This window comes from Onychostoma macrolepis, chromosome 06 (genome assembly GCF_012432095.1).
Source record: "Onychostoma macrolepis isolate SWU-2019 chromosome 06, ASM1243209v1, whole genome shotgun sequence".
Classification (NCBI taxonomy): domain Eukaryota; kingdom Metazoa; phylum Chordata; class Actinopteri; order Cypriniformes; family Cyprinidae; genus Onychostoma; species Onychostoma macrolepis.
In genome coordinates this window covers 25,557,385-25,582,689 of record NC_081160.1, presented here as the reverse complement: position 1 = coordinate 25,582,689, position 25,305 = coordinate 25,557,385, and the positions used below count along the sequence as shown (strand labels likewise).

General features: G+C 36.9%; 1 protein-coding gene across 4 annotated transcripts; it reads left to right on the top strand.

The window, feature by feature from the left end:
- Window positions 1–3,899: 3,899 nt before the first annotated feature.
- On the top strand, window positions 3,900–24,245 carry prok2 (prokineticin 2). Of its 4 annotated transcripts, none has more exons than XM_058779235.1 (5): window positions 3,900–4,079; window positions 21,800–21,896; window positions 22,009–22,148; window positions 23,861–23,986; window positions 24,070–24,245. In XM_058779235.1, the coding sequence occupies exons 3-5, from the start codon at window positions 22,077–22,079 to the stop codon at window positions 24,193–24,195; spliced, it is 324 nt and encodes a 107-aa protein (XP_058635218.1). In that variant the 5' UTR covers window positions 3,900–4,079; window positions 21,800–21,896; window positions 22,009–22,076; the 3' UTR covers window positions 24,196–24,245. The 4 variants fall into 4 exon arrangements, with proteins under 4 accessions (XP_058635218.1, XP_058635216.1, XP_058635217.1 ...); XM_058779233.1 differs by having other exon boundaries at window positions 21,800–21,903; XM_058779234.1 differs by having other exon boundaries at window positions 21,800–22,148.
- Window positions 24,246–25,305: the final 1,060 nt, after the last annotated feature.

Here is a 25,305-nt window from a genome sequence, read left to right as displayed (position 1 = left end):
GAGATCAGTTTCATAGTTTACACTGTATTATTCTTATGGTTTAGATGCTAAAGGTGCTTCCCCCATCAATATACAAGAAAGGCAGAGAGGTCTTCAGACCCGCAACCACGGAATCCCAGAAGTCATTCACAGATGTACAACCTGTAAGTTTTGTTTTACTTTTTCTACTCTAATAGAGGTGGATATATATATATATATATATATATATATATACATACACTACCAGATTTTTTATGTTTTTTAAATAAGTCTCTTCTGCTCACCAAGCCTGCATTTATTTGATCCAAAGAACAGCAAAAACAGTGAAATTTTTAAATATTTTTATTATTTAAAATACCATAACTGTTTTCTATTTGAGTATATTTTAAAATGTAATTTATTCTTGTGATGTCAAAGCTGAATTTTTAACATCATTACTCCAGTCACATGATCCTTCAGAAACCATTCTAATATATATATATATATATATATATATATATATATATATATATATATATATATATATAGCCACAAAACTCACAAAACATTTATTATTATTATTATTATGTTGAAAACAGCTGAGTAGAATTTTTTCAGGTTTCTTTGATGAATAGAAAGTTTAGAAGCATTATCATTTATCTGAAATAGAATCTTTTATAACACTATGAATGTATTATCATCTCTTTTGATCAATTTAAAGCATCCTTGCTAAATAAAAGTTTTAATTTCTATAAAAAACTATTTATACTGACTCCAAGCTTTTGAATGGTATACTGTATAATGTTACAAAAGCTTTTTATTTCAGATAAATGCTGATCTTTGGATCTTTCGATTCAAAGAATCCTGAAAAAAATGTACTCAACTGTTTTAAATATTAATAATAACAATAATAAAAAATGTTTCTTGAGCAGCAAATCAGCATATTGGAATGATTTCTGAAGCATGTTTTGACACTGAAGACTGGAGTAATGATGCTGAAAATTTAGCTTCGATCACAAGAATACATTACATTTTAAAATATATTCTAATAGAAAGCAGTTATTTTAAATAGTATTAGTAAATCTTAAAAGTAGTAGTAAATCTTACCCCTTTCAGAATCTGCAAAATGTTAATTATTTTACCAAAATAAGAAAGATCATACAAAATGCGTGTTATTGTTTATTTAGTACTGATCTGAATAAGATATTTCACATAAAATGTTTACATATAGTCCACAAGAGAAAATAATAGTTCAAAAATTTACAATCACCTTGATTCTTAATACTGTGCTGTTACCTGAATGATCCACAGCTGTGTTTTTTGTTTAGTGATAGTTGTTCATGAGTCCCTTGTTTGTTCTGAACAGTTAAACTGACTGCTGTTCTTCAGAAAAATCCTTCAGGTTCCACAAATTCTTTGGTTTTCCAGCTTTTTTGTGTATTTGAACCCTTTCCAACAATGACTGTATGATTTTGAGATCCATCTTTTCACACTGAGAGCAACTGAGGAACTCGTATGCAACTATTACAGAAGGTTCAAACGCTCACTGATGCTTCAGAAGGAGAAACCATGCATTAAGAGCTGGGGGTGAAAACTTTTGAACAGAATGGAGATGTGTACGTTTTTCTTATTTTGCCTAAATATCATATTTTTTCATTTAGTACTGCCCTTTAGAAGCTACAGGACATACTTACATTTTCCATATGACAAAATAGTAATAGTAATATTACCCTGATTCTTCAAATTCAAAAAGTTTTCACCCCCCAGCTCTTAATGCATGGACAGCAGGCTGTTTAACTGTTCAGGACAAACAACTATCACTAAACAAAAAACACATCTGTGGATCATTCAGGTAACAGTATTAAGAATCAAGGGGATGTAAACTTTTGAACGGGGTCATTTTTATAAATTCAACTATTATTTTCTCTTGTGGACTATGTAAACATCTTTTATGTGAAATATCTTATTCAGGTCAATACTAAATAAAAAAACAACATGCATTTTGTATGATCCCTCTTATTTTGGTAAAATAATTAACATTTTGCAGGTTCTGAAAGGGGAATTCTGAAAACGCTTGACCTCAAATATATATGATTATATATGATGTCCATAAAATACACTTAACTTGTTAGTTATGTTGCAAGACTAAGTGTTGTGTAATTAACAGGAGGGGACCAACATGGTGGAATATTTGTAAAATGCAGAGACCAGGACAAGACAACGGCATCCCAGACCTTCGCCATTGTTTCGGGCCATGCCATTGAAATGGACTCGTTACTTGAGGCTGTTGATCTTTGTTTCAAGTCCTTTTTCTGTTGATCTTTGCTTCAAGCCCTTTTTTTGTGCTTTTTATTAACTACACTAAGCAGTGTCTTTCTACCTGAGAATTTCTCCAGTATGCAGTATATCATATTGATGGAAATGATTCTTCATGTGTGAAGTTTTTAAAGAATAGGAATCTACAGTGCCTATTTTACACAGTTTTGTGTTTTAAAGAAACTGATCTGTTGTTTTATTTGTGTCTGTAAGAGATGGATGAAATGTGTTGCAGCACCCATTCAAAAAAAAAAAAAAATTATTTAAAAATAAATGTGAAAACGCATTAAATTGATATTTACAGTTGCATTTTTTTTGTGTTGTGTAATTGTATTACAGAAAAATTATAATTTTACATTCCTTTGTGATCTTTATGTATTATTATTGGTAATATTGGTAAATATAAAGGTAGCAAGGCAATAAGACAATAAATAACCCAATATTTAACCCAGCAACACAGTTAACCTGACCCACTGGTTGGGTCAAATAAACAACCCAGCATTCTGGGTTAAATGGTTAAACCCAGCGCGTGTTCTGTCCCATAGTTACCCAGCAGCTGGGTTAAGGTTGGGTTATTTTTTAACCCAGCACTTTTTAGAGTGTACTGTAAGTCTATGATCTCAAAATTAAAAAGACTGTCTATTAAAACTAAATGGCAAATTGCCTTGTTTTGAGTATGTTAACACAAGACTGCCCACATTAAATTGACCAGATGTTGTGATAAAAGCAGGACAGTACCACTTTTTTTAAAGCCATGCCACTTCTGAGGTAGTTATGGGTATAGTATGAAAAATGCATAATACACTTAAAAAATTTGCAGTATACAACATCAGAATCAGTAAGTTCCATCTTTTTATATTTATTTGGACTGCCAAAATTTATTTTTATTGGTAATGATCATTTCTACATAAACTAATGCATTTTTAACTAGGCAAGTGTAAGAATTAACATATAATGAACAAATATGAATTACCAGTGATCAGTGGTATATTTATAAATTAACATTAAGGTGATAATTAATATGCTATTGCACTACAGCGCAAAAGGTTTTGGTGGTAAGATTTTTTTAAAACTAAAAACAATAAGTACAATAATGTAAATATAATAATATACTCACCAAGTATGCATTTAATTGAAAACAAAAATCCCCAAATATTTAGAGATGCAGCACATAAATTTAATATTTCAAAATATTATTTCAATTTAAAAGAACATACTTTTCAGCAGTCAAATATTAATATGTTGATTTGGTGCTTTATTATTATTATTATTATTATTATCAAAGTTGAAAACAGACGTGCTCCTTAATATTTTTGTGAAAGCCTTGATAAATAAAAACCCCATTCATTTGAAATAGAAATGTTATCTTTTAAATAAATTGTCACTTTTGGATCATTTTAATGGATACTTGATAGACAGACAGACAGATAGATAGATTTGTATTAAATAAATAATAAATAAATAAATACAGATCTTGCTGACCTCAAGCTTGTGATATACTGCGGTTTTAAAAGTATGTTAGTATACTTTTGTGTATATTAAAGCTGCAGTCCGTAAGTTTTGCCTCTTTGTCGCCATCTCTGTTTGAAACCTGCCATTGCAGTTACATGCAGAATTATTTTCATTGTGTGGGTTGTGCTCTGGCACAGCTCCAGCACAGATTAAGGTAATGTTTTGAGGTGAATGTGTGGCTGTCAGTCACCGCACCGGTGTAGATACTGTATTCAGGAATCACAGATTCTAGCCTACGTCTTGGAATATATGACCCAAATAAGAATTTTCACCGGATATTGTCATCAGAACAAGTAAGTAACAAGTCTGTCATGTTTGTTCTGACCAACTGAAAAAAAGCATTACAATAAATCGCGCTACCAATGGTGATTAAATCTAACTATCGATTAGCTCATATCATATCAAACCATGCAAATTATTATTATTGTTATACTTCGTTCTCAAATTGTTAATGTTAACAACATCAGCATTGCGTGACTACGTGTATGTAGTATGTATTAGCTTGTAGATTTCAATTTCTGTACAGTTTAATCTCTTAATTGTCATACCATTCGAATTTCATATTAAGAAATTCTTTTAACCCAAAAAGCAAATTATTCTTTGAATTCGAACTGGTTCTCTTTCCTGTGTAATCCAGGCTATCTGTAATCAGTTGCACATTTAAAACTGGAATAATTTAATTTCAGTTTCATAAACACATAATCCTTTCTGGATTACAATCCGCCATCAAAATGATACATTTAATAATTCCAGCTGCTGTGAGAAAAGGCTATAAACGATCTGCCACCTGCAGGATCCTCACATGAGATAGCCTACAAGCCAGGATAATTTCTTTATGTTTACAGATGTGACGTAATGACGCAGTGCCATGCTCGAATTTCCCGCGAAAACCTATCCTTACCACTCAAATTAGAAAACATTATTATAAGCTTACCATTGTGAATCGGGCTAAAGTAAGGCGATAGTTTTGAACACTGGCTGATTATGTAATTGCTCAAATATTGATTTTGGATCATTTTTAACCAAATAAAGTTACAGACTGCAGCTTTAAAAAAAAAAATAATAATAAAAATAGCATACAGTATATATACTGTGCAGGATGCTGTAAAGTGCCATGTTCCATTGCATTAATATTCCATTTTATCTCAGCATCTGCTCTCTAGGCGCATTTTCAATGCATCATGTAATTCTTCCATAAAGTTACATTATACCTGAACATTATAAATACATGCAGGATTCAGCAAGAGCTGGTCAGTGTAAAGGTGCAGGCGCAACAGAAAATGTAATCATTAGTGACTCTTCTCTGACTCGGGCTGTCACATGATCACCACCATGTGACTGCCGCGGGTCCTGCTGGCCCTCCTTGTCAGCCCAATTTACCATCATGCTAGCACACTCTTGGCCCATGACAGCAGTGTGTGTATAAATACATGTTTCAGAGCCAGGGTTCTGTTTACAGGAGGTTAAAATATAGAAAACGTTCATCCTTGGGGACTGCGGGAGTCAATATGTTTTGATCCTATCATAGTACAAGCGGATAAGCATATTCCAAAAATGTAAAAAACTGGTAATAAAATAGGCTCATAAAATCACATGGATTACTATATATATATATATATATATATATATATATATATATATATAAAAAAAAAAAACCTGAACCATATAGAGACCAGAATATCATGGTGACTAAATGATGAAAGAATTTTCATTTTGGGGAACTAGTAACTAGTTGTTTAGCATTGTTTGAACCAGTTACCAGCCCTAATCTTTAATCACTATTGCACACCTTCCTATTGATGAAATACTAAATGATATAGTTTTGATGCTTGTGTGGTTTTGCCACAGAAACTCTGCATGTGTTTGTCATTTTATTTATTATTTAAGCCATTGTAAAAAACAAACTGAATTTTTGGTAGCTCTTTAAATTCAGCGAGCCTCTGATTTGCAGATTATTGCAGTCGGTTTTTGGGGACAGATGCTTTAGCACATTCAAGGACTTTCTGTTTATCAAGACTGATGGATTCCTGACCATGTGGGGGTGTTGAAGACATTAGAATCGTATTGAATGTCTTGGCAGCAAAAGGATAAACGTGAAACATCTCAAGGCCATTTTATTTTTTTTTTTTCAGTTATGAGAGACTTTTTTTTTTTTTAAGGACTTTTTCCATTTTGAAAGACTACCACAAAACAGCCTGATATTATTTCTACTAGGATAGTGCAAGTTGCTTCACTTTCATAAGCATGGCCTTATAACATCAAGAGCATGACATTTAAGTAATTTGCACACCACACTCTCTTTATTTAGACTTAAAGTAAATTACAGAGTATAAAATATGCATTTTAGTTATCAAGATGTTGATCTATGTCAAGGATTCTAGTGCAGGGCACTTGACTAACTAATTTTCGGTTTTTGACAGTGATTAATGATGAAAAGTGTGGCATTAAGGATTAGATGCATGGCGTACCTTACTGTTCACTAAAACTCTGTTTGCAGCTGTTTTGGAGACCTTCATGATGTCTTGTACATTTTGTTCCTCTGTTATTGGCCACAGGAGCCAAGGCTGTCAGGATCTCATCCAGGAGAACATGAGCTGCTACCCTTGCAGAACCAAATGTTATTTCCACGGGGGATCCTTCATATCACTTTTTACGTCATTTTATACGTCACACTTATGGTGTAGTTATAGTAAAGCTAAAATGAAAAAGCTTCAGGTGGCATTTAATGATGCATTAAGAATCCTGCTTAAGTTCCCAAGGTGGATGAGTGGAAGCCAATTGTTTTTATCTAGTGACGTTCCTACTTTGCATGCCGTCTTAAGGATTTATATGTATAGTTTCATGTGTCGATTAAGTGATTCAAGAAATACAATTATAATAGCCTTAAATAATCCCACATTAAGTGATAGAAGGTTTTCTTCCTTGTTCTGGAAGTACTGGAATTCAAGTTTGTGTGTTTTTGTTGTATGTGAATGTATGTTGGTATGTATGCCATGATATGGACCAAATGGTCTGAAATAAAGAAATAATAATAATAATAATAATAATATTTTTTGTCTTTTAAGGACTGTGGCATGTAAATGCCAGATATGCTCTAAATTGCATCATTTCCCAACCTGAAAATTATATTTGTTTATTATCAGTCTCATAAAGGAGATTCAACATAAAGTTTAGGGGTGAATTAAATTACAATGAAATATCTGCTCTGAAATGCACAGTAGCATACATGCACACAAAAAGATTGTTATTGTGCACATTGTGCTTATTGAGTAATGAGATGCTAATTTTTCCCAGTGTCCATTGGGTCTTCCTCAACCCTTCTTTTAATTTCTCTTTAGAACTAATCTTGCTGACATTGGGTTTGTTGCCCAACTTACACAAATTAGTTAGAAGAAATATGCTTTACGTGAACTTTTACAAGCTTTAAGAGGGTCCCTCTTTCTCATAACAGAGGTCATATTATATATAAATTATTAATTATGGTATTACTGGGGATAAGCATATAAATGAATATGAATAATAGTTGCATTAATTGTATATTTGATTTGTATTATTTTTGCCAAAATATGCATTTTATCCTTATATATATATATATATATATATATAAAGATATAAAGAGAGAAAGTGATCAAGTGTGTTTGTGTGTGTGTGTGTGCGTACTGTAGTGCTGTCAAATGATTAATCGCATCCAAAATAAAATTTGTTTACATATGTGTGTGTGCTGTATATATTTATTATGTATATATACATACACACACATACAGTATATACTTGTATTTACATGTATACATCTATATACATGTAATTTATATTATATATAAATATTTAATATATAAACATAACATATTCTTCTGAAATATATACATGCTTGTGCGTGTATTTATATAGTCATAATATAATCACAAATACTAGACATAAATAATTAGTTTGTGCGAGAATCAAAAATTAGTTAGAATATGGGCAATATAAGAATATCCATAGCATTTTACAATGGTTTTAATCAGACCAATACTAATTGCACTAATGTCTTCTGCCAAAGCACAGTCCCAGTCCCACAACTGTGGCAAAATCCAGTTCATTGGTTATGGCCTGATTGAAACTTCAGCCTAAATTAATCAAGTAGATTGAAGTTGCAGTCCAAACAAAGCAAAAACAATCAATGACACTCTAAAATAAATGAGTGATGAAACATTCTAAAATGAGCAGAGTCTCAGAGGCAAGCTAAAATTTAATTAAAGTAGAACATTCATTTAGGTTATTGGACCTTTAACTGAATTACAAGACAAGTAAATTACTGAACCTCAGAACCATTTATAGAAAGAAGAAACTGCACAAAATATGATGCTGTGATCCAAACGTAGAACTTGATACGAGGGGAAATAATTTCACTAGACTGCCAAGAAGCCAGAGAGCATGTAGCTGTGCTATTTGAAAGAAGCTGAAGATAAAATTTTTTGTTGTTGGCTGCTAGCCTAAATACCATTCAGGTCAGAGCATTTTAGCCATAAACCTCCTACACGCATTAACACTTAAACAAACCATCAACACTAGAGCAAAATCTATTTAAAAAATAAATAAATAAATAATTAATTAATGTTTTCTTTTTCTTACGTTCATGAAAAATAGGCACGTATAGGAGAAGTGTTCCATTTTAATTCAATTGTGCTCTGGAAATGAGAGAAAACTAATAATTATTTTTCAGTATGTATTTCATTTTTTTTTTTTTATTCTCACACAATGTTCATATTTTTATCAATATTTGAATGTAGTAGAATGTTTTAACATAGTTTTCTCTGATTTTTGTTTTATTTGTAATATTAATTTTAATATTAATTTCCTGCATTTGGAGGCCAAGCATTCTATGCCTATTGATTGCCTATGGGTAATTTTATACATTCGCAATTCACCAACATATATTATATATTTTAGGCCTAAATTCATTTGCTTATGACATAAAATTCATTTTATTTGCAGTGCAGAAAATTTTGTTTGACGTGCAAAAACTTTTTAGGCATAAAAAACATACAAGGACACATCAGAGGGCAAAGTCTGCCATCCACGTTTAAAACACCAAGGAGTGGGTGGAATAATTGGTGTTGGATGTAAACACATCCCTGCTGGTCTTTATTGTATCAACCATTTCTGTATTCATGAGGTTTTACAATGCAACGGGGCACTCCGTAATCTGTTATGACACCAAAAGACACTTCTGCACTTTCTCTGTATCATCCTAACTGCTCAACACCCACACAAAACCATTCTGATAGCATGGGGAACACAGCACGAAATAATTGATATGCTCTGTATGCATGTTTTTTTTTTCACCGTCAGTTTGACACCTGCTGAGGGTAGCAAACCAGAACGTGATGGCATAATTTCCAAATGCATCCAGACAAAGATGTTTCTTTCAGAGAACAGGCAGGATTACTGTTTTCACCAGAGTTTCTATTTTACTTTTGGGAAGTCTTAGCCTTCCCCTGGCTATGGGGACTTGGGGCAAAAATGCCACTAAATTATACAAAAATGCCCCAGCACAAACAAATTTAATTTAGTCTGTTGCTAACAAAGTGAAAATGAATAGACAGTGTCGACTGTGGCATTAAATTAAGATCTGCTCATGTTGCACCCTTATTTCATTTTAGGCATTTTTACAGTGTTGGGCATTTTAACAAATCACACACAATTTTGTTTATCTTAGGAATGCAATGGCCAATCAGAGGCATTCAGATGAGTCATCGCTGAAACTCAGTTATGTTAAGGTGCGCACATGTTCTCTGACTGAATTCCGGACTCTTGCAAAGTCTCTCATCATAAACAACAAAGCGCAGATGTATGTACAATGTAAGTAAGAGATTCATTTTACAGTGTATACAGCTGCAGTGATTGTAACGATATTTTTTTTCTTTTTTCTTTTTGAGAGTGCTTAAACTCGCGATAGATCAAAGTTAGCTATAATGTCACTTTCTATATATAATTTATTCGCTGTTTGAATAACCATGGAAAGGAAACGTTATATAATTATCAATTTCTAAAGTTTTTATTAAATTGTAATCACGTGAAATACAAATTCAGTCTCATTAAACATATTTTATTAGCCTACATTGACACCTGTCACAGAACAGCCAGGTCTCCACTCCAGCCAATCCCAGCATTCCCTCACCTGAATACTAATCACACACACCTGCTACTCATCTGCACATTCATCAAGCTGGCTTCAAAAGCACACACATCACCTCACTCCAATGTCCGGCCTTGTTTATGTGTAAAAGACTCATACCTTGCTCCTATGTACTCTCTAAGTATATTCTGCAAGTGTTATTCCTGTACTTACCTCCTGTGTTTCTCCAGTGTGTTCTTCCTGTCCTCATCCTCCATCGTCTCTGTGCCTCTGCCACCTACCTGCAAGTATCAAGTGTGTGTGCGCTCCTCCATTCATCCATCCCATCCATCAGCTCCTGGTCCTGTAAGACAAAGACTTTTCACTATCCTCATCAGTTCATTAAGTATTCCTTGCTCCGTCTACTCGCCTGATTCTCTTCTGCTCTCTCATTGTTTTTCAATAAACATCCTGTTAATCGCCATCTCTGTGTGCCGAGTATACTTCCGTAACAGAAGACCAGACCTTCAAATGGAGATATCCAGACAACGAGCGCTCCCGATCCGTTCCATGAGTTCGTGGATTCCCTTCGACGGATACTCACCCCCACACCACCTGTTACCACGTCCTGCAATGTTCGCTGGCCCTGGAGATGCAGCCGCAGTTATACACCACCGACAGAGCTAAAATAGCTTTCATCTCCCTGCTGACTGGGCGAGCGCTCTAATGGGCTGAAACCATCTGGTCTCAGGCCGGTACAGTAACACCGTCCCTTAATAATTTCCTCACTCACTTCCGGGAGGAGATTCCTCAGTGGGTGAGCAGCTCTATCACCTTCAGCAGGGTTCTAAGTCTATTAATGACTATATTCTCAAGTTTAGGACTCTCACTGCCAGTGGATGGAACAAGTGCTCTCTCCTAACCACCTATCGGCAGGGATTGGAGCCTAATGTGCGGCTGCATCTTGCCGCATACGATGACACCACTGGGCTCGAACACTTCTTCCAGCTATCAATCAGAGTCTCCTCTCGTATGCAATCATGCCAATAGGGCCAGCAAATTTTCACTCCTGTCTTCTGCCGGCCAGAGAGCATCAGCACCCCAGAATCAGGCTACGAACCCATGCAACTGGAGACCACTTGACTGAGTGGCAGAGGTGGCTGACCCAGGGCTTATGCCTATACTGTGGCACATCAGGGCATGTCATCTCTGCATGCCCAATCCGTCCTCCCAGACCTATGGTGAGTTTTATTAAGCCTTCCGTTGTCAATATGAAACCACTCACCACGGTAGTCCTGCTTACTGCTACTGCTGTTTCCATTCCAGTCAATGCCCTTCTCGATTCCGTGTCAGCTGGGAACTTCATCTCTGGCGCCCTCTGCCGCCAGCTCAACCTCTCAACCAAGACCATCTACCAGGTCCAATCAGTAACTGGCAAACCCCTCAGCCGTAAGCACGTACTCCACAGCGTTGGACCTCTTCAGCTCAGTTGGCCAATTGCATGAAGAAACTCCCCATCTCCTGGTTCTGGAGGATTCCACTGCTGATGTTGGGGCATAATCCCATCCTCTCCTGGAAATCTGGTGAGATCCTGAAGTGGGGCGAGAAGTGCTTTCCTGACTGTTTCCCTATAAAGCCTCATCCTCCTACTCGTGACTCCAAACCCCCTTCCTGTCTGTTCTACCTCCATCGAGTGCCCAGCGGAGAAACAGTCAGTCGACATTCCTTCCTGTTACGCCCCCTTCAGTGATGTATTCTGCCCTAAGAGAGCCTCCAAATCGGCCATGGGACTGCACCATTGATCTGCTTCCAGGTGAGCCAGTGCCCTATGGGAAAATATACCCACTCTCCATCCTGGAACAGAAGGCCATGGAGGAGTACATTGAAGAGGCTCTACAACAAGGCTACATCCACCCTTCTATGTCCCCTGCTGCTACCTGGGAATTGAACCCACAACCTTTTGCACTGCTAACGCAATGCTCTACCACTGAGCCACAGGAACCTCATTAAGTAGTCCTTGCTCAGTCTACTCTCCTGATTCTCCTGTTAATCGCCATCTGTGTGCAGAGTATACTTCTGTAACAACACCCATGTCTGGTTCTTGCCTAAAAAGACAGGTTTATGTTATGCATTTGGTTGCTTTTAGCCTTACCCTGGAGTTGGTTCACTCTTCGCCTATGTTTATATCTATTCATCCATCCATATATTGTTCCATCCACCTGTATATTGTTTTGTTATATCTATATATTGTTCCATCCATTATATTGTCACTCCATTTGTATATTGTTCTTTCATCCACCCACTTATCCATCCTTATATTGTCCTATCATTCTATCCATTCATTTATTGTTCTGTTGTTCCATCCATTCTTCCATCCAACTGTATTTTTTTTTCATCCATCTGTATATTATCCCATACACTTATCCATCCTTATATTGTCCTATCATTCTATCCATTCATCTATTGTTCTGTTGTTCCATTCATTTTTATCATTCCATCCACCATCCATGTTGTGCTATCATCCATTCTTCCATATCATCGTATCCCATCCAAACCTATCCATCTGTATATTTTCTTGTTGTGCTATCATCCATCCTTCAATATATCATCCTATTCTATCCCATCCATCCGTATATTGTTCTGTCATTCTATACATCCATATACTGTTCTATCATTCTATCCATCCATCCGTATATTGTTCTATCATTCTATCCATCCATCTGTATATTTTTTAGTTCTATGCGTTGATCCTTCCTATTCATCCATCCATCAACATAATATTGTTGCCAGGCCACTAGCTTTTGGAACTTACCTGTCTGATTATTACAATGATAAATTAATGATTAATAAATCTGAACCTAATGTTACTCATCAGATAGCCAGAGTCAGAAGAACTGTTTCTCGTTAGAGACCTTGGCAAATCTGTTTTACATTATGTTTCTGTTTAGCATTAAACATTTATGCTCCCCACTAATTCTTTGTAAGTCCTTCATAGGCTACAAAAGAGCTGCTATGTAATCATCTCTTCTGCAGTTTGCTTAAATCCCGTCTCTAAACCATCTGCTCCGTTTACTCAAGCATAATAAAGGATTATGGCACTGGATTATGGGGTCTTGTTAACAAACCATGATACTACAGAGAAGGCTTAGATAAACATGTATAGCTGAATTTTACGATGCAAGACTGCAGTTCTGGACCTCTGCTCATATGGTCCTCTTTAACCATTCACATCTCTCTTGGTCTGAAGTCAAAAAATGTCAGTGCTAATAACTCAGAGATGATGCAGGAGAGAAGCAGTGTGGAGGAAGAGGGCCAAACACCTGGCACACAGAGAGAAATAGAAAGAGAGAGGCACTAATGGGATATTAATAAGTCATTGATGAGGCTGAAACTACATTACTGTGCTGCCAACAACGTCCACTACTATGAAAGCAGAGCTGAGGTGTGTTTTAAATTGACCTTTTAAAAAATCATCTGTGAACTAAATTGTGTGAACCCACAAAGAAGCATAACGATGTGCTTGAACATTTACGAATGCCATTGTGCTTTAGAACAAATTGCTCCTGTCATTACGTGCCAGTTCAGATGTAATGGGTCAGCGGCCCTTGGCAAGTCAGTTGTGAAGCAAATTTGTGTTTGTTTTACTCTTCAGGCAGATCGATGTACAAACTATTGGATGGACACATAATTGGCAAACCTCCATAATGAAATGAAGGGGTCCAGTAACATAATCCATGTACAGCGGCCCCAAGGGGTATTTGGACACTTAAGTCAATGTCACACTTATATGAACACTTTTATTTCTTAGGGTTGATGATTATTAATAACAGATTTCATTCTTTTTGTTACATCAAGGTCATATTAAAACTGTTTTATCAGACCTTTTATTTTTGCTACTTTTCAAATGCATGTGTATATTTTATTTTTTATCCATGTCCCAGATCCAGACTTTCAATCTTTAAATAGTAAAAACCATCATAAAATATGAATTACTACAATTAAACAAAGAGTGAAATGGACTGTATTTATTGTCAGAATAATTTGTATTATTATTATTATTTATTAATATTATTTATTTATTTACTTGTTTAACTAGAAGACAGCAGTGAAATGTGTGATGTGTAAAGAAAACTGGAAAATTAAGGTAAATATCATTTGTGAACAAAATTATAGTGCATCATTTCAAGCTGTAAATTTGTCAAATTATGCAAAAAAAAAAAGTTCATTAAATATCATTTAACTGTGTATATTTAACATTCATAGAATACTAACTGTAGCCTTGACAAAAGACTAAATAAATAATGAATGAGTTAATTAATGTGTTTATTATTTATTTATTTAAACATTATTTCCACCACTGTCATTTTCATCACATAATTCTGTTAAACACATGCATACGTAATTCGAGATGTGGTGAAAGAGGACACTGTGGTGAGAGAATTTTCATGATTTTCAGGAAATATTCCACTATTGAACACTGTTTCATTGAAAAATCATTGAGAGTTTGAAAAGTATGTTTTAAGAGAGTTTCTGAAAGTCCACAGGGCCAAACATGTACGATGGCGTTTTAGTGCCTCGTTAAAAAAAAAATAATCTAATATTACGAGATTAAAGTTGTAATATTTCGAGAATAAAGTCGAAACTACGAGAATAAAGTCGAAATATTACGAGAATAAAGTCTAAATATTTCGAGAATAAAGTCGAAACTACGAGAATAAAGTCGAAATATTACGAGAATAAAGTCGAAATTACGAGAATAAAGTCGAAACACTACGAGAATAAAGTCGAAATTACGAGAATAAAGTCGAAATATTACGAGAACAAAGTCGAAATATTACGACAACAAAGTCGAAATATTACGACAACAAAGTCGAAACACTACGAGAATAAAGTCGAAATATTATGAGAATAAAGTCGAAATGTTTTGAGATGAAATGTTTTGAGAATAAAGATTATATAGTTATAATATTTTGATATAGGCTATTCTAGCCTTTTGCTCATGCAGATGGCCCGGAATTTGAGCACCAATCTCAAATCTCAGTTTTCAAAATCTGTCAGTTTTATAGCGAAATAGTCAGTCATCTTTCCGATTACAATAACGAACGACGAGACATTATTTTCATTATAAATTAGGCTAAACTGTTTTTTTTTTCATGCCTTATGTTCCTTCAATTTAATTACGATGGCGTTTTAGTGCCTCGTTAAAAAATAAAAAAAGATTAAAGATTAAAGTCGAAATGTTTCGAGAATAAAGTCGAAATGTTTCGAGAATAAAGTCGAAATGTTTCGAGAATAAAGTCGAAATGTTTCGAGAATAAAGTCGAAATGTTTCGATCATTTAAATAAAGAGTATATAGCCTATATTCGCGCATGCAAATGGCCCGCATTGAGAGCACCGGGAGAAGTTGCCGGGCCACCGGAATTGATTTGAATATTGTTGCGTCCGAGCAGCCGCATCATCTTACTGGGATGTCAATTTTAAGGACTCGCGGGAACAGCTTAATATCAAGAATATGATATTTATTAACAGACTGAACAGGAACAACTGTTTATCTTAACATAAACTCACACACTCAATCGATATTCCTTTGTGGGGCGCTGTAGCTCTCTTATTGAACCCTTTTTTAATACACTACAAATATAGCTATGTGGGATTATTAGCAGAAATCATACCATGTGTCATACTCGCGGGGACAGTATGCTTGGAAATAATATTTAATGTATTCCATTGCATTTATTTATTGCCAGCCACATAATAGCAATAGCTTAAGCTTTGTGCTTTTAGTGCTTTTAATATAAAACAAAGTCTCAGCTTTCAAAATCAGTTTTATAACGAAACACAAATTATGTGTCTTACAATAATGTGATTTTCAAGATCTTTAATGTGGCGTGACAGATCGCTGTATTTATGTGAATAAATTCATTAAATTATTGTGAAAATTCCACCACCTGCTCCGCAAAAACGTCCCAAATTTTCATTCCTCACAAAGCCTGTTTAATTAAACAGCAATAAAACGTTCTAAAGGTTGAAGTGGATTCAAATTTGTTCAATTCAATTCAATTCAATTCAATTCAAGTTTATTTGTTATAGCGCTTTTTACGATACAATCGTTGCAAAGCAGCTTTACAGGAAATTAAGTTTCTACTACACATATATATATATATATATATATATATATATACATATATACACATATGCACACATGCACACATATATACACATACATATGTGAAGAAGAAACCCAATATATTTAAATTATGACAGACTTAACTTGGTAATTGTGTATGTTGTCTGAGGGTTGGCATCCTCCGTGGTCCTCTGAGGTGTTGCCATCATCTCTTCTCAGGTGTTTGGTCATCCCGGATCTTTTTAAGGGTTGGATCCAGACTGATGCTTCAGTAATCCCGTGGCAGAATCAGAGAAACAGATAGAGACATAATTAGAATAGCTGCTGTTCTATTCAAGCAAAAATGATTTGTTCAACCCAATCTAAAGAATTATAATGTACATTTGATTATATATAAATGCAGTACACGATTATTATGTGAATGCTTGGCTAAAGAGATGTGTCTTTAATCTAGATTTAAACAGAGAGAGTGTGTCTGAACCCCGAACGTTATCAGGAAGGCTATTCCAGAGTTTGGGTGCCAAATGTGAAAAAGCTCTAACTCCTTTAGTGGACTTTGCTATCCTAGGTACTACCAAAAGTCAAGAATTTTGCGACCTTAGGGAGCGGGTTGGATTGTAGCGTGGTAGAAGACTAGTTAGGTACGCAGGAGATAAACCATTTAGTGCCTTATAGGCAAGTAATAGTATTTTGTAATTGATCCGGAACTTAATAGGTAGCCTGTGCAGAGACTGTAAAATTGGGGTAATATGATCATATTTTCTTGACAATATGATCATATTACGTCCCGGGTGGAGATCTCGAAGGCCGGAGGCGGAGAAGGGGGAGAGGTCGTCGACCAGGGCCTGGCTCGCGTCTTCCGCTGCTGGTGCACCCAGGGCCCGTGGTGTCCCGGCGCCGGAGTGAAGGACACCTGGGAAGATCGCGTCCTGGGTGCACAGGGCCTGTGCAGAGAAACACACGGAGTAGAGGTGGTCGGAGTGTTAGCAGCGCGCTGTATACTTACCCCGGACTTGTGAGCGTCAGCCCGGGATGTTTCCAGCGCGGCTCTCCGCTCTCTCAGCTGGGCCAGCTTCTCCACTAGGTCGCGGATCTGCTATCTCCACGGCCTCCAGCTCCAGCTGCACCGAATTTAGCTCGAACGTGTCCTCACCTGCACTCAGAGGTAGACACAATTCCGCCATTTAAGCAAGTAACAGTGAAACAATGATTAACATATTGTTATATCCACAGCCATATCACCCTGCAGCCCAAGACCGGTTGCCCATGGAAGCTAAGCAGGGCTGAGCCTGGTCAGTACCTGGATGGGAGACCTCCTGGGAAAACTAGGTAGCTGTTGGTAGAGGTGTTAGTGAGACCAGCAGGGGGTGCTCACCCTGTGGTCTGTGTGGGTCCTAACGCCCCAGTATAGTGATGGGGACACTATACTGTCAAAAGAGCACCGTCTTTCGGATGAGACGTTAAACCGAGGTCCTGACTCTCTGTGGTCATTAAAAATCCCATGACACTCATCGTAAAGAGTAGGGGTGTAACCCCGGTGTCCTGGCCAAATTCCCGCCACTGGCCCTTGTCAATCATGGCCTCCTAATAATCCCCATCCACTTGATTGGCTCTATCTCTCTCTCTCCTCTCCACCTGTAGCTGGTGTGTGGTGAGCGCACTGGCGCCGTTGTCCTGTGGCTGCCGTCGCATCATCCAAGTGGATGCTGCACACTGCTGGTGGTTGAGGAGAGACCCCCCACATGATTGTAAAGCGCTTTGGGTGTATAGCAATACACAATAAAAGCGCTATATAAATGCTTCATTCATTCATTCATTATATTGTTGTTTTTTCTGCTGTAAACGTTAAGTGATTATTCACAAACTATTTTATTCATGGTATACTGTAAATGAGGACATACTATTTTAATGTCTTCCATTCATTATTTGTAGCGTACGACGGTGTTTTAGTGCCTCGTTAAAAAAAAAAAAAATCTAAGATTACGAGATTAAAGTCGTAATATTTCGAGAATAAAGTCGAAATATTACGAGAATAAAGTCGAAACACTACGAGAATAAAGTCGAAACGCGACCTGTCACGCCACATTAAAGAGCTTGAAAATCACATTATTGTAAGACACATAATTTGTGTTTTGTTATAAAACTGATTTTGAAAGCTGATACTTTGTTTTATATTAAAAGCACTAAAAGCACAAAGCTTAATTGCTATTGGGCGGCTAGCGCACTACAAATAACGAATGCAATTGAAGACATGAAATATTATTTCCAAGCATACTGTCCCCGCGAGTACCCCGCGCCGTCGTAAAACATGTCCGTAGTTGAGCATAAATGTACTGGAAGCTGCAATGAACATGCTGAAACCTGGGAAAGCAGCAGGAACCGACGAAGTACTGACGGAAATGATACAGCTGACGGAAATGATACAGCACCTGGGACCTAAAGCAAAGACCTGGCTCCTAGAAATGTTGAACTCATGCATGGCAGAGAAAATAATCCCACCGGCATGGAGAAAGGCCAAGATAGTTGCAATTCTCAAACCTGGAAAGGATCCATCATCCCCAAAGAGCTACAGACCAATCTCACTCCTCTGCATCACCTACAAGCTCTATGAGAGGCTATTACTCCAACGCCTTATGCCAGTTATAGACTCTAAGCTCACTAAAGATCAAGCTGGTTTCCGTCCCGGTCGCTCCTGTGCTGGGCAGCTATTGAACCTCACCCAACACATTGAGGATGGTTTTGAGTGTAAACTCATCACTGGAGCAGCTTTCATAGATCTTACTGCTGCCTACGATACTGTCCAGCACCGCACCATGATTAGGAAACTTTTTGACATGACTGGTGATTTTGACCTGAGTCAAATCATCAAAAGCCTCCTCAACAACAGGCGCTTCTTTGTCCAATTAAATGACAAGAAGAGTAAATGGAAAGCCCAAAAGAACGGCCTACCACAAGGCAGTGTACTGGCCCCCCTCCTCTTCAACATCTATACTAATGACCAACCACTTCACTCACAATGCCGTCGTTTTATTTATGCGGACGATCTCTGCATCACCACCCAACAGGAGAACTTCCAGAAGATTGAGCCTATCCTGGAAAGTGCCCTCCAAGAGATGACAACCTACTACAAAAACAACCACCTGAAACCCAACCCATCAAAAACCCAACTATGCAGTTTCCACCTCAAAAATCGAGATGCGAAAAAAGAACTGAGCGTCTCATGGGATGGCTACAAACGCTCCAACCACCCTCACCCTGTGTACCTGGGAGTCACACTCGACAGGACTCTCTCTTTCAAAACTCACCTCCAGAACACCAAAGCCAAGATCAACACTCGCAATAACATCCTGCGGAAACTGGTCAACTCAAAATGGGGTGCCGACCCACCAACCATCTGCGCAACTGCCTTAGCCCTGTGCTTCTCCACAGCCGAATATGCGTGCTCAAGCTGGAGCCGCTCCCACCATACCAAACTGATTGACACTGCCCTCAACGACACCTGCCGCATTATCACGGGATGTATAAAGACAACGTCAGTCCCGTGCCTCTACGCTCTAGCTGGCATTGCCCCCCCCTACATCAGACGATCCATCATCGCCCAAGACGAGCGGAGAGCACAGGAGTTTGACACCAGGCACCCCCTGCACGGACACATAGCACCCCCACCCCGTCTGAAATCGAGAGCCAGTTTCCTGCTGACAGTCCCTCCTCTCCAGACAACCAAAGAAATAGCAAGGACCAACATTTGGAAAGATGATTGGAACCAGCTAATCATACGAGCTCAGGATTGGATGGAGAGAGGAATCACCCCGACTGAATGTCTCGCCAGCGGGCACGATCCTCAACCCTCAACAGACTACGAGTGGAACAGGGGAGGTGCAAAGCACTTATGAAAACATGGAACCACCAGACAGACGACACATGTAGCTGTGGAGCAGTTCAGACAATGTCCCACCTACTGGAGTGTGAAAACGCCCCCCAGTGCAGCCCCCAGGACCTGGCTGAACCGACCCCATCAGCTGTGACCTGCGCTAGATACTGGCAGAACGACATCTGAAATTGCAACGGACTCGAAAAGAAAGAGAGCATAAATGTATAAATATAATTTTGCATTAGATAACACAATATCGAAAACAAATGGCATTGAAAGACACAATGAATCAGAAGTGTTTTTGGTCCCACTTTATATTAGGTGGCCTTAACTATGTACTTACATTTAAATTAATAATTTGGTACAATACACTTATTGTGTACATACATGTGTTTACATTGTACTAATATTTTTTAAAATACCTATAGGCCTATGTAATTACATCTGTAATTAATTTCTGTAATTACATTTAGAATTACACTGTTGACCCATCCCTTACACCTTAACCCACCCTTAAACCTACCCATACCATCAAACCTGTCCCTAACCTTACCCGTATCCCACCTCAATAGCAGCAAATGTGTTTTGCAATACAGTATGAACACAATAAGTACATTGTACTTATTTTTTGATTTAAGTACATAGTAGTTAAAGCCACCTAATATAAAGTGTGACCGTTTTTTTTTTTTCTGTATCATGATGGAAAGAACGTAGTGTAGGATGAGGTCTTTGTTCGATCCACCGGTTGTTGATTGGATGGAGGCTGCAATGCATGCTTGCAGACGATTTACAGTGAGTTTATTAAGATGCATGTAAAAAAGAAAGATGGCATAAGCACCCTTGTCAAGCAAATCAATAAGGTATTTGGACACTTTCTGGTTGTCATATAAAAAATAGTTCATAGTGATGAACTACAGCTGTGGTTACTCTGACAGGGCACCTGTGTGAAGGAGAAATGGCTTTATATCCATGTCCTCAAACTCACCTTGACACAGATGGTTACAATCTATAGCAAAAATTCCACTTGGTTTGATATTTAGTTTTCTGATACAGAGACATGATACACGGGTAACTGAAATGCCCAAACACTTTTTTTTTTTAACACTTGAATGCCTAAAACAAAGCAAGGTGGCGCAATCTTAGAGTAAAGTGAAATAAATTTGTATTTTTATCTGTTAGTAGCAGCACCCAGAGTTTCAGACCCAAATTCTGCCAATGAAAAGCTGTAGTTTATGTTTTTGGGTGCTTTCAAAATTTCTGTGATCACAATGTTGACAGGCAGCTCTTTCACATTCCTTGCTGTGCGTAAAGGATCTTTTCAAGTTCTTTTCCACCTTGAACCACCGTTGCTAATGCTCAAGGACATTTGCATCTGACGTTGTCATCCCTGGCCTGGTGAACCAACACCATTCATAGCTTCCCTTCATCAGTTTTTTTTTTTTACTCACCATTTTTCATTGCCATTTCAGCCATTTATTAAAGTAAATATTGAATAAAAATAACTGAAAACAACCCCGGGAGTGGGGGAAAAAAACTCCTATTGTGTAGCACACATCATTTTTTTGACAGATTCGTGAACTGAAATTTGGGTCCAAACAGGTTTGTTAGCCTTGGGAAATATTGTAGGTTTTACAGGTCAAATTATTATATTTTAACCTAACAATAATTCACAAAAATTACATGCACAAGGACTTTGTAATTCTGTTTTTTAATTAAGTTTTTTGTTTTAAATGCATATAATATATGCATTTAAATGGCAACAGACCAGGACAATGGAAAATATATTATTAGGTATAAGGGAATGTTATAATTGGGATGTGAGGGGTGTAATGTGTGTCAGGCGGGTGGGAGTTCAACTGTATTACCTTGGATTTCTTTGTTCCTCTCTTTCGTACTCCATCTCTTTCACGTATGAAGACATGACTCACTGATAACTCTGAATGAAGGACAGTGCTTATAAACCATCCGTCCCTCGTCAGAACAACTGAGAAGCTGCCTCTCTTCGCATTTTGGAGTATACAGTACATACATATACTCATATATTACGTGACAGCCCTTTGTACCTGTGGGACATTGGCACTTGAAGAAAAACTATACTTCACAGTCTTTTTTTTTTGGTGTGGCAGAGCAGTTTGTAGTACTTGGACCCCCCTCTTCAGGGGAGAGAAACCTGTGAGACCAGCGTTTGAAGACCATGACATCTAACATTTCTGTCTTTCTCTGCCTGGTGCTGGTGTCTTGTGGTTCGACTGCAGTCATCACTGGGGTGAGTGACCCTTACAACTTCAAAGAGCCAATCTGGTCAAGTGGATTGAACAATATAGAACCACAACACTAAATTATTGTGTTATATTTTTTTATTATGATTATTGATGGTGTCATATTTGATTGAATAACTGAATTATACATTTCATTATTCATTTATTTCTCAGTTATTTACTGCATCTATCTTTGTGCCATTTGTGTAAGCATAGCATTAGTTTCACCATAGCATTATGTAGAACAAATTACAGTATATTTATTACCTGCAATATGGCACACACACACATATATATATACACACATGTTGATGTAAGATGCAAGATGTAACAATTTTATAACAATTTTAACAAGAGGCATGCATAAAATTGCATGTTATTTTTTATTGAGCACTGTCCTGAATAAGTTGTTTCACATAACAATAAGCATATAAATATCCATATTATATTCAATTAATTTATTTTATATTGATTTGTTTGTTTGCTTTTAATTTGTAACTGATTCAGGAAAAATACAGACTGAGGATGCATACGGAAAAAAAAAAGTGTGTTATTTTAATTCTCTTATTTTTATTGTTGGTTGTTGTTTTTAATCTATGACAGTAGTCAAGCCATTCATTGCTATCAAGCCTCAACAAAAGTTTTAACATGTTAATTGTAATACGTAAATAGAGAAACAAAAAATGCATAGCAGGTCAGTTTATAAAAGGCACAAAACAATCTTTTTAAAATCTTGACTGCTTCAATAAACCTTTCTTAATTAAATTTTTTCCAAAAATCTGTTTGCCATTAAAGGGATAGTCCACCCAAAAATGAAAATTCTCTCAAATTTACTCACCCTCATGTCATTTCGAACCTGTATGCATTTTCTTTTCTTTTCTGCAGAACACAAAGAAGATACTTTGGTAATTCAGTAGTTTTGATTCCATTGACTTTCATTGTATTTTTATACAAGTGCAAAATATCTTCTTTTATGTTCCATTGAAGAAAAAATGTCACAGATTTGGATCGACGTGAGGCGAGTAAATGATGACAGATTTTCCATTTTTGAGTGAAAAATCCATTTAACTCATACATTACCATTAAGGATGTAGCTGATATATTAGGTACACTGTTAATTCTGAATTATTCAACAACACTTTTAAAATGGCACGTCTACAGATCTTAACACACACAAATAATGTGATGTAATAAAATGATAAATGTAATATTTTAAGGATTAAAGCATGCATGAATTTGTTCAACACTGTAATGTTTAAAACTCTCAGAGCATTTCTTAGGGTCAGCAGAGATGCTGTGCTGTTTGACATGAATGTGTTGGGATGCTCAAATGCATTTCCTCCACACCTGTCAGGACAGTAAAGCCTACAGCACTCCCAAAATATGTGAGAGTGCTGTCAGAACACCCCAGGCCTAATGGAGATGGAGGCATGGCGTTTTCAAACACACTGAGACCATCATCCTACACGGGCTGTCAGGGCAAATCAGTAGCCTGGATCCACAAGAGAAAATCCTATGCCACTTTTGGGCTCTTACTCACTATACATAGCTTTAAAAATGCTTCAGATTGGTCGTGTGGTGCTATTTTACTGCATGAGGTGGACACACTGAACATTTCATCACTGCTGTGTTTTCTCACTAGATTCAGAAGTTGTTGATGTATTTATAATGAGAAAGAGCCCTAAGACCTGTGTGTGTGTGTGTGTGTGTGTGTGTGCAGGCATGTGAGAAGGACTCTCAGTGTGGAGGTGGCATGTGTTGTGCAATCAGCCTGTGGATCCGGAGCCTGCGAATGTGCATCCCAATGGGTCAGGAGGGAGAAGACTGTCATCCAATGAGCCACAAGGTTATTTCCTCACTTTTCTCCTCATGTTTATTAAGGTTTTTTTCCCCTATCTTCCTGTTTTTTAATCTTTAATTTCTACTTAGGTGCCGTTCTTTGGCAAGAGACTCCATCATACATGCCCTTGTCTGCCCAACCTAGCCTGCATCACCATAGCTGATGGCAAGTCCAAATGTCTCCCGGCATTTCCATTCCAGGATCAGTACCTCTGATGAAGATGTTTGCCTGTGTACCATGCAATTTTTTTTTTGTATAAAGTGTATAGTTGTAAAAGTGTTTTCTTGACTGATTTTAGATTTTATTTTATTGAATGTATCTAATCTTTATGGAAAAAAGAAAATAAATTATAGAAAATAAGTAAATTATGAGGTCATAAAATATAAACGCTATTGCCAAAATGTCAGAATATGACCAAAATAAATAAATATAAAAATGATTCTTTAGCTTGTTTAAAATATTATACACTAAGGTAGTATAATGTAAGTATATTAGCCATTAATAGTGTTTTTTTATTTTTATAGAAAGCAGTGTTCAGTAATGCAAGAAGAGCATTTTATCAATGTTTTTATTATTTTATTTCCTGCCTAATTGTCTTGAATTCTGCTGCTTTGCTGCATTTGTAAAGGGAAAAAATGAGAATGAAGAAATGTGGGCCTCTGAAACTTTGATTTAGAGGTGGTAATAGCTATTTGAACCTGACACCAAGATAAATGCTACTTCAAGTATACAAGCATGGTCAACATGTGGTGGTTGTTATTGGAGTGGAACTCTTTGACAGTTCATTGTTCAAGAACTATAGCGCAATCATTTAGTTTCTTACTGAACCATAGTTCTATGTAGGTGATAATGTAACGTCATCAACATTCAGAGGTTCAGTGTGTAAACCAAGTATTACCTTTTTCTCAACATTATTATTTTTGAATATGCACACTGTAATTTAATTCTATTTAGCTTTCAGATTTATGATTTCATGCCAAAACATGGAAATTAATTCCACTCAATCATATGCTTTTAAAAGCTATGATACCTAGAGAGGAACCTTTCATACTTGTAATTTAGAAGCGAGTTGATCACCACTTTTTAATTGGGGTTATGAAAACCCTGCTCCAGAGAAGGGTTAGCAGTGCTTTTGCGGTGTTAACCCCACAGTGGGGTGTCAAACTAATACTAGCTGTGTGTGTTCACACTTGTAGTTCGGTTCGTTTGGTTCATTTAGTCCGGACCAAAAAGGAAAATTATTTGGTCCTGGTCCGCTTAGCGAATCTAAAGATACTGAACCTAAAGGCGTAGAAATACGTTCACAACCAGATTGGTTGGGTTGA

What these genes read in the sequence shown, in the direction of transcription:
- prok2 (XM_058779236.1), top strand. Translation starts at nt 3,958, where the DNA reads ATGTGTGGCTGTCAGTCACCGCACCGGTGTAGATACTGTATTCAGGAA. An exon ending in GGATATTGTCATCAGAACAA is followed by an intron (nt 4,080 to 10,134) that starts GTAAGTAACAAG and finishes GTGTTTCTCCAG; the next exon opens with TGTGTTCTTCCTGTCCTCAT.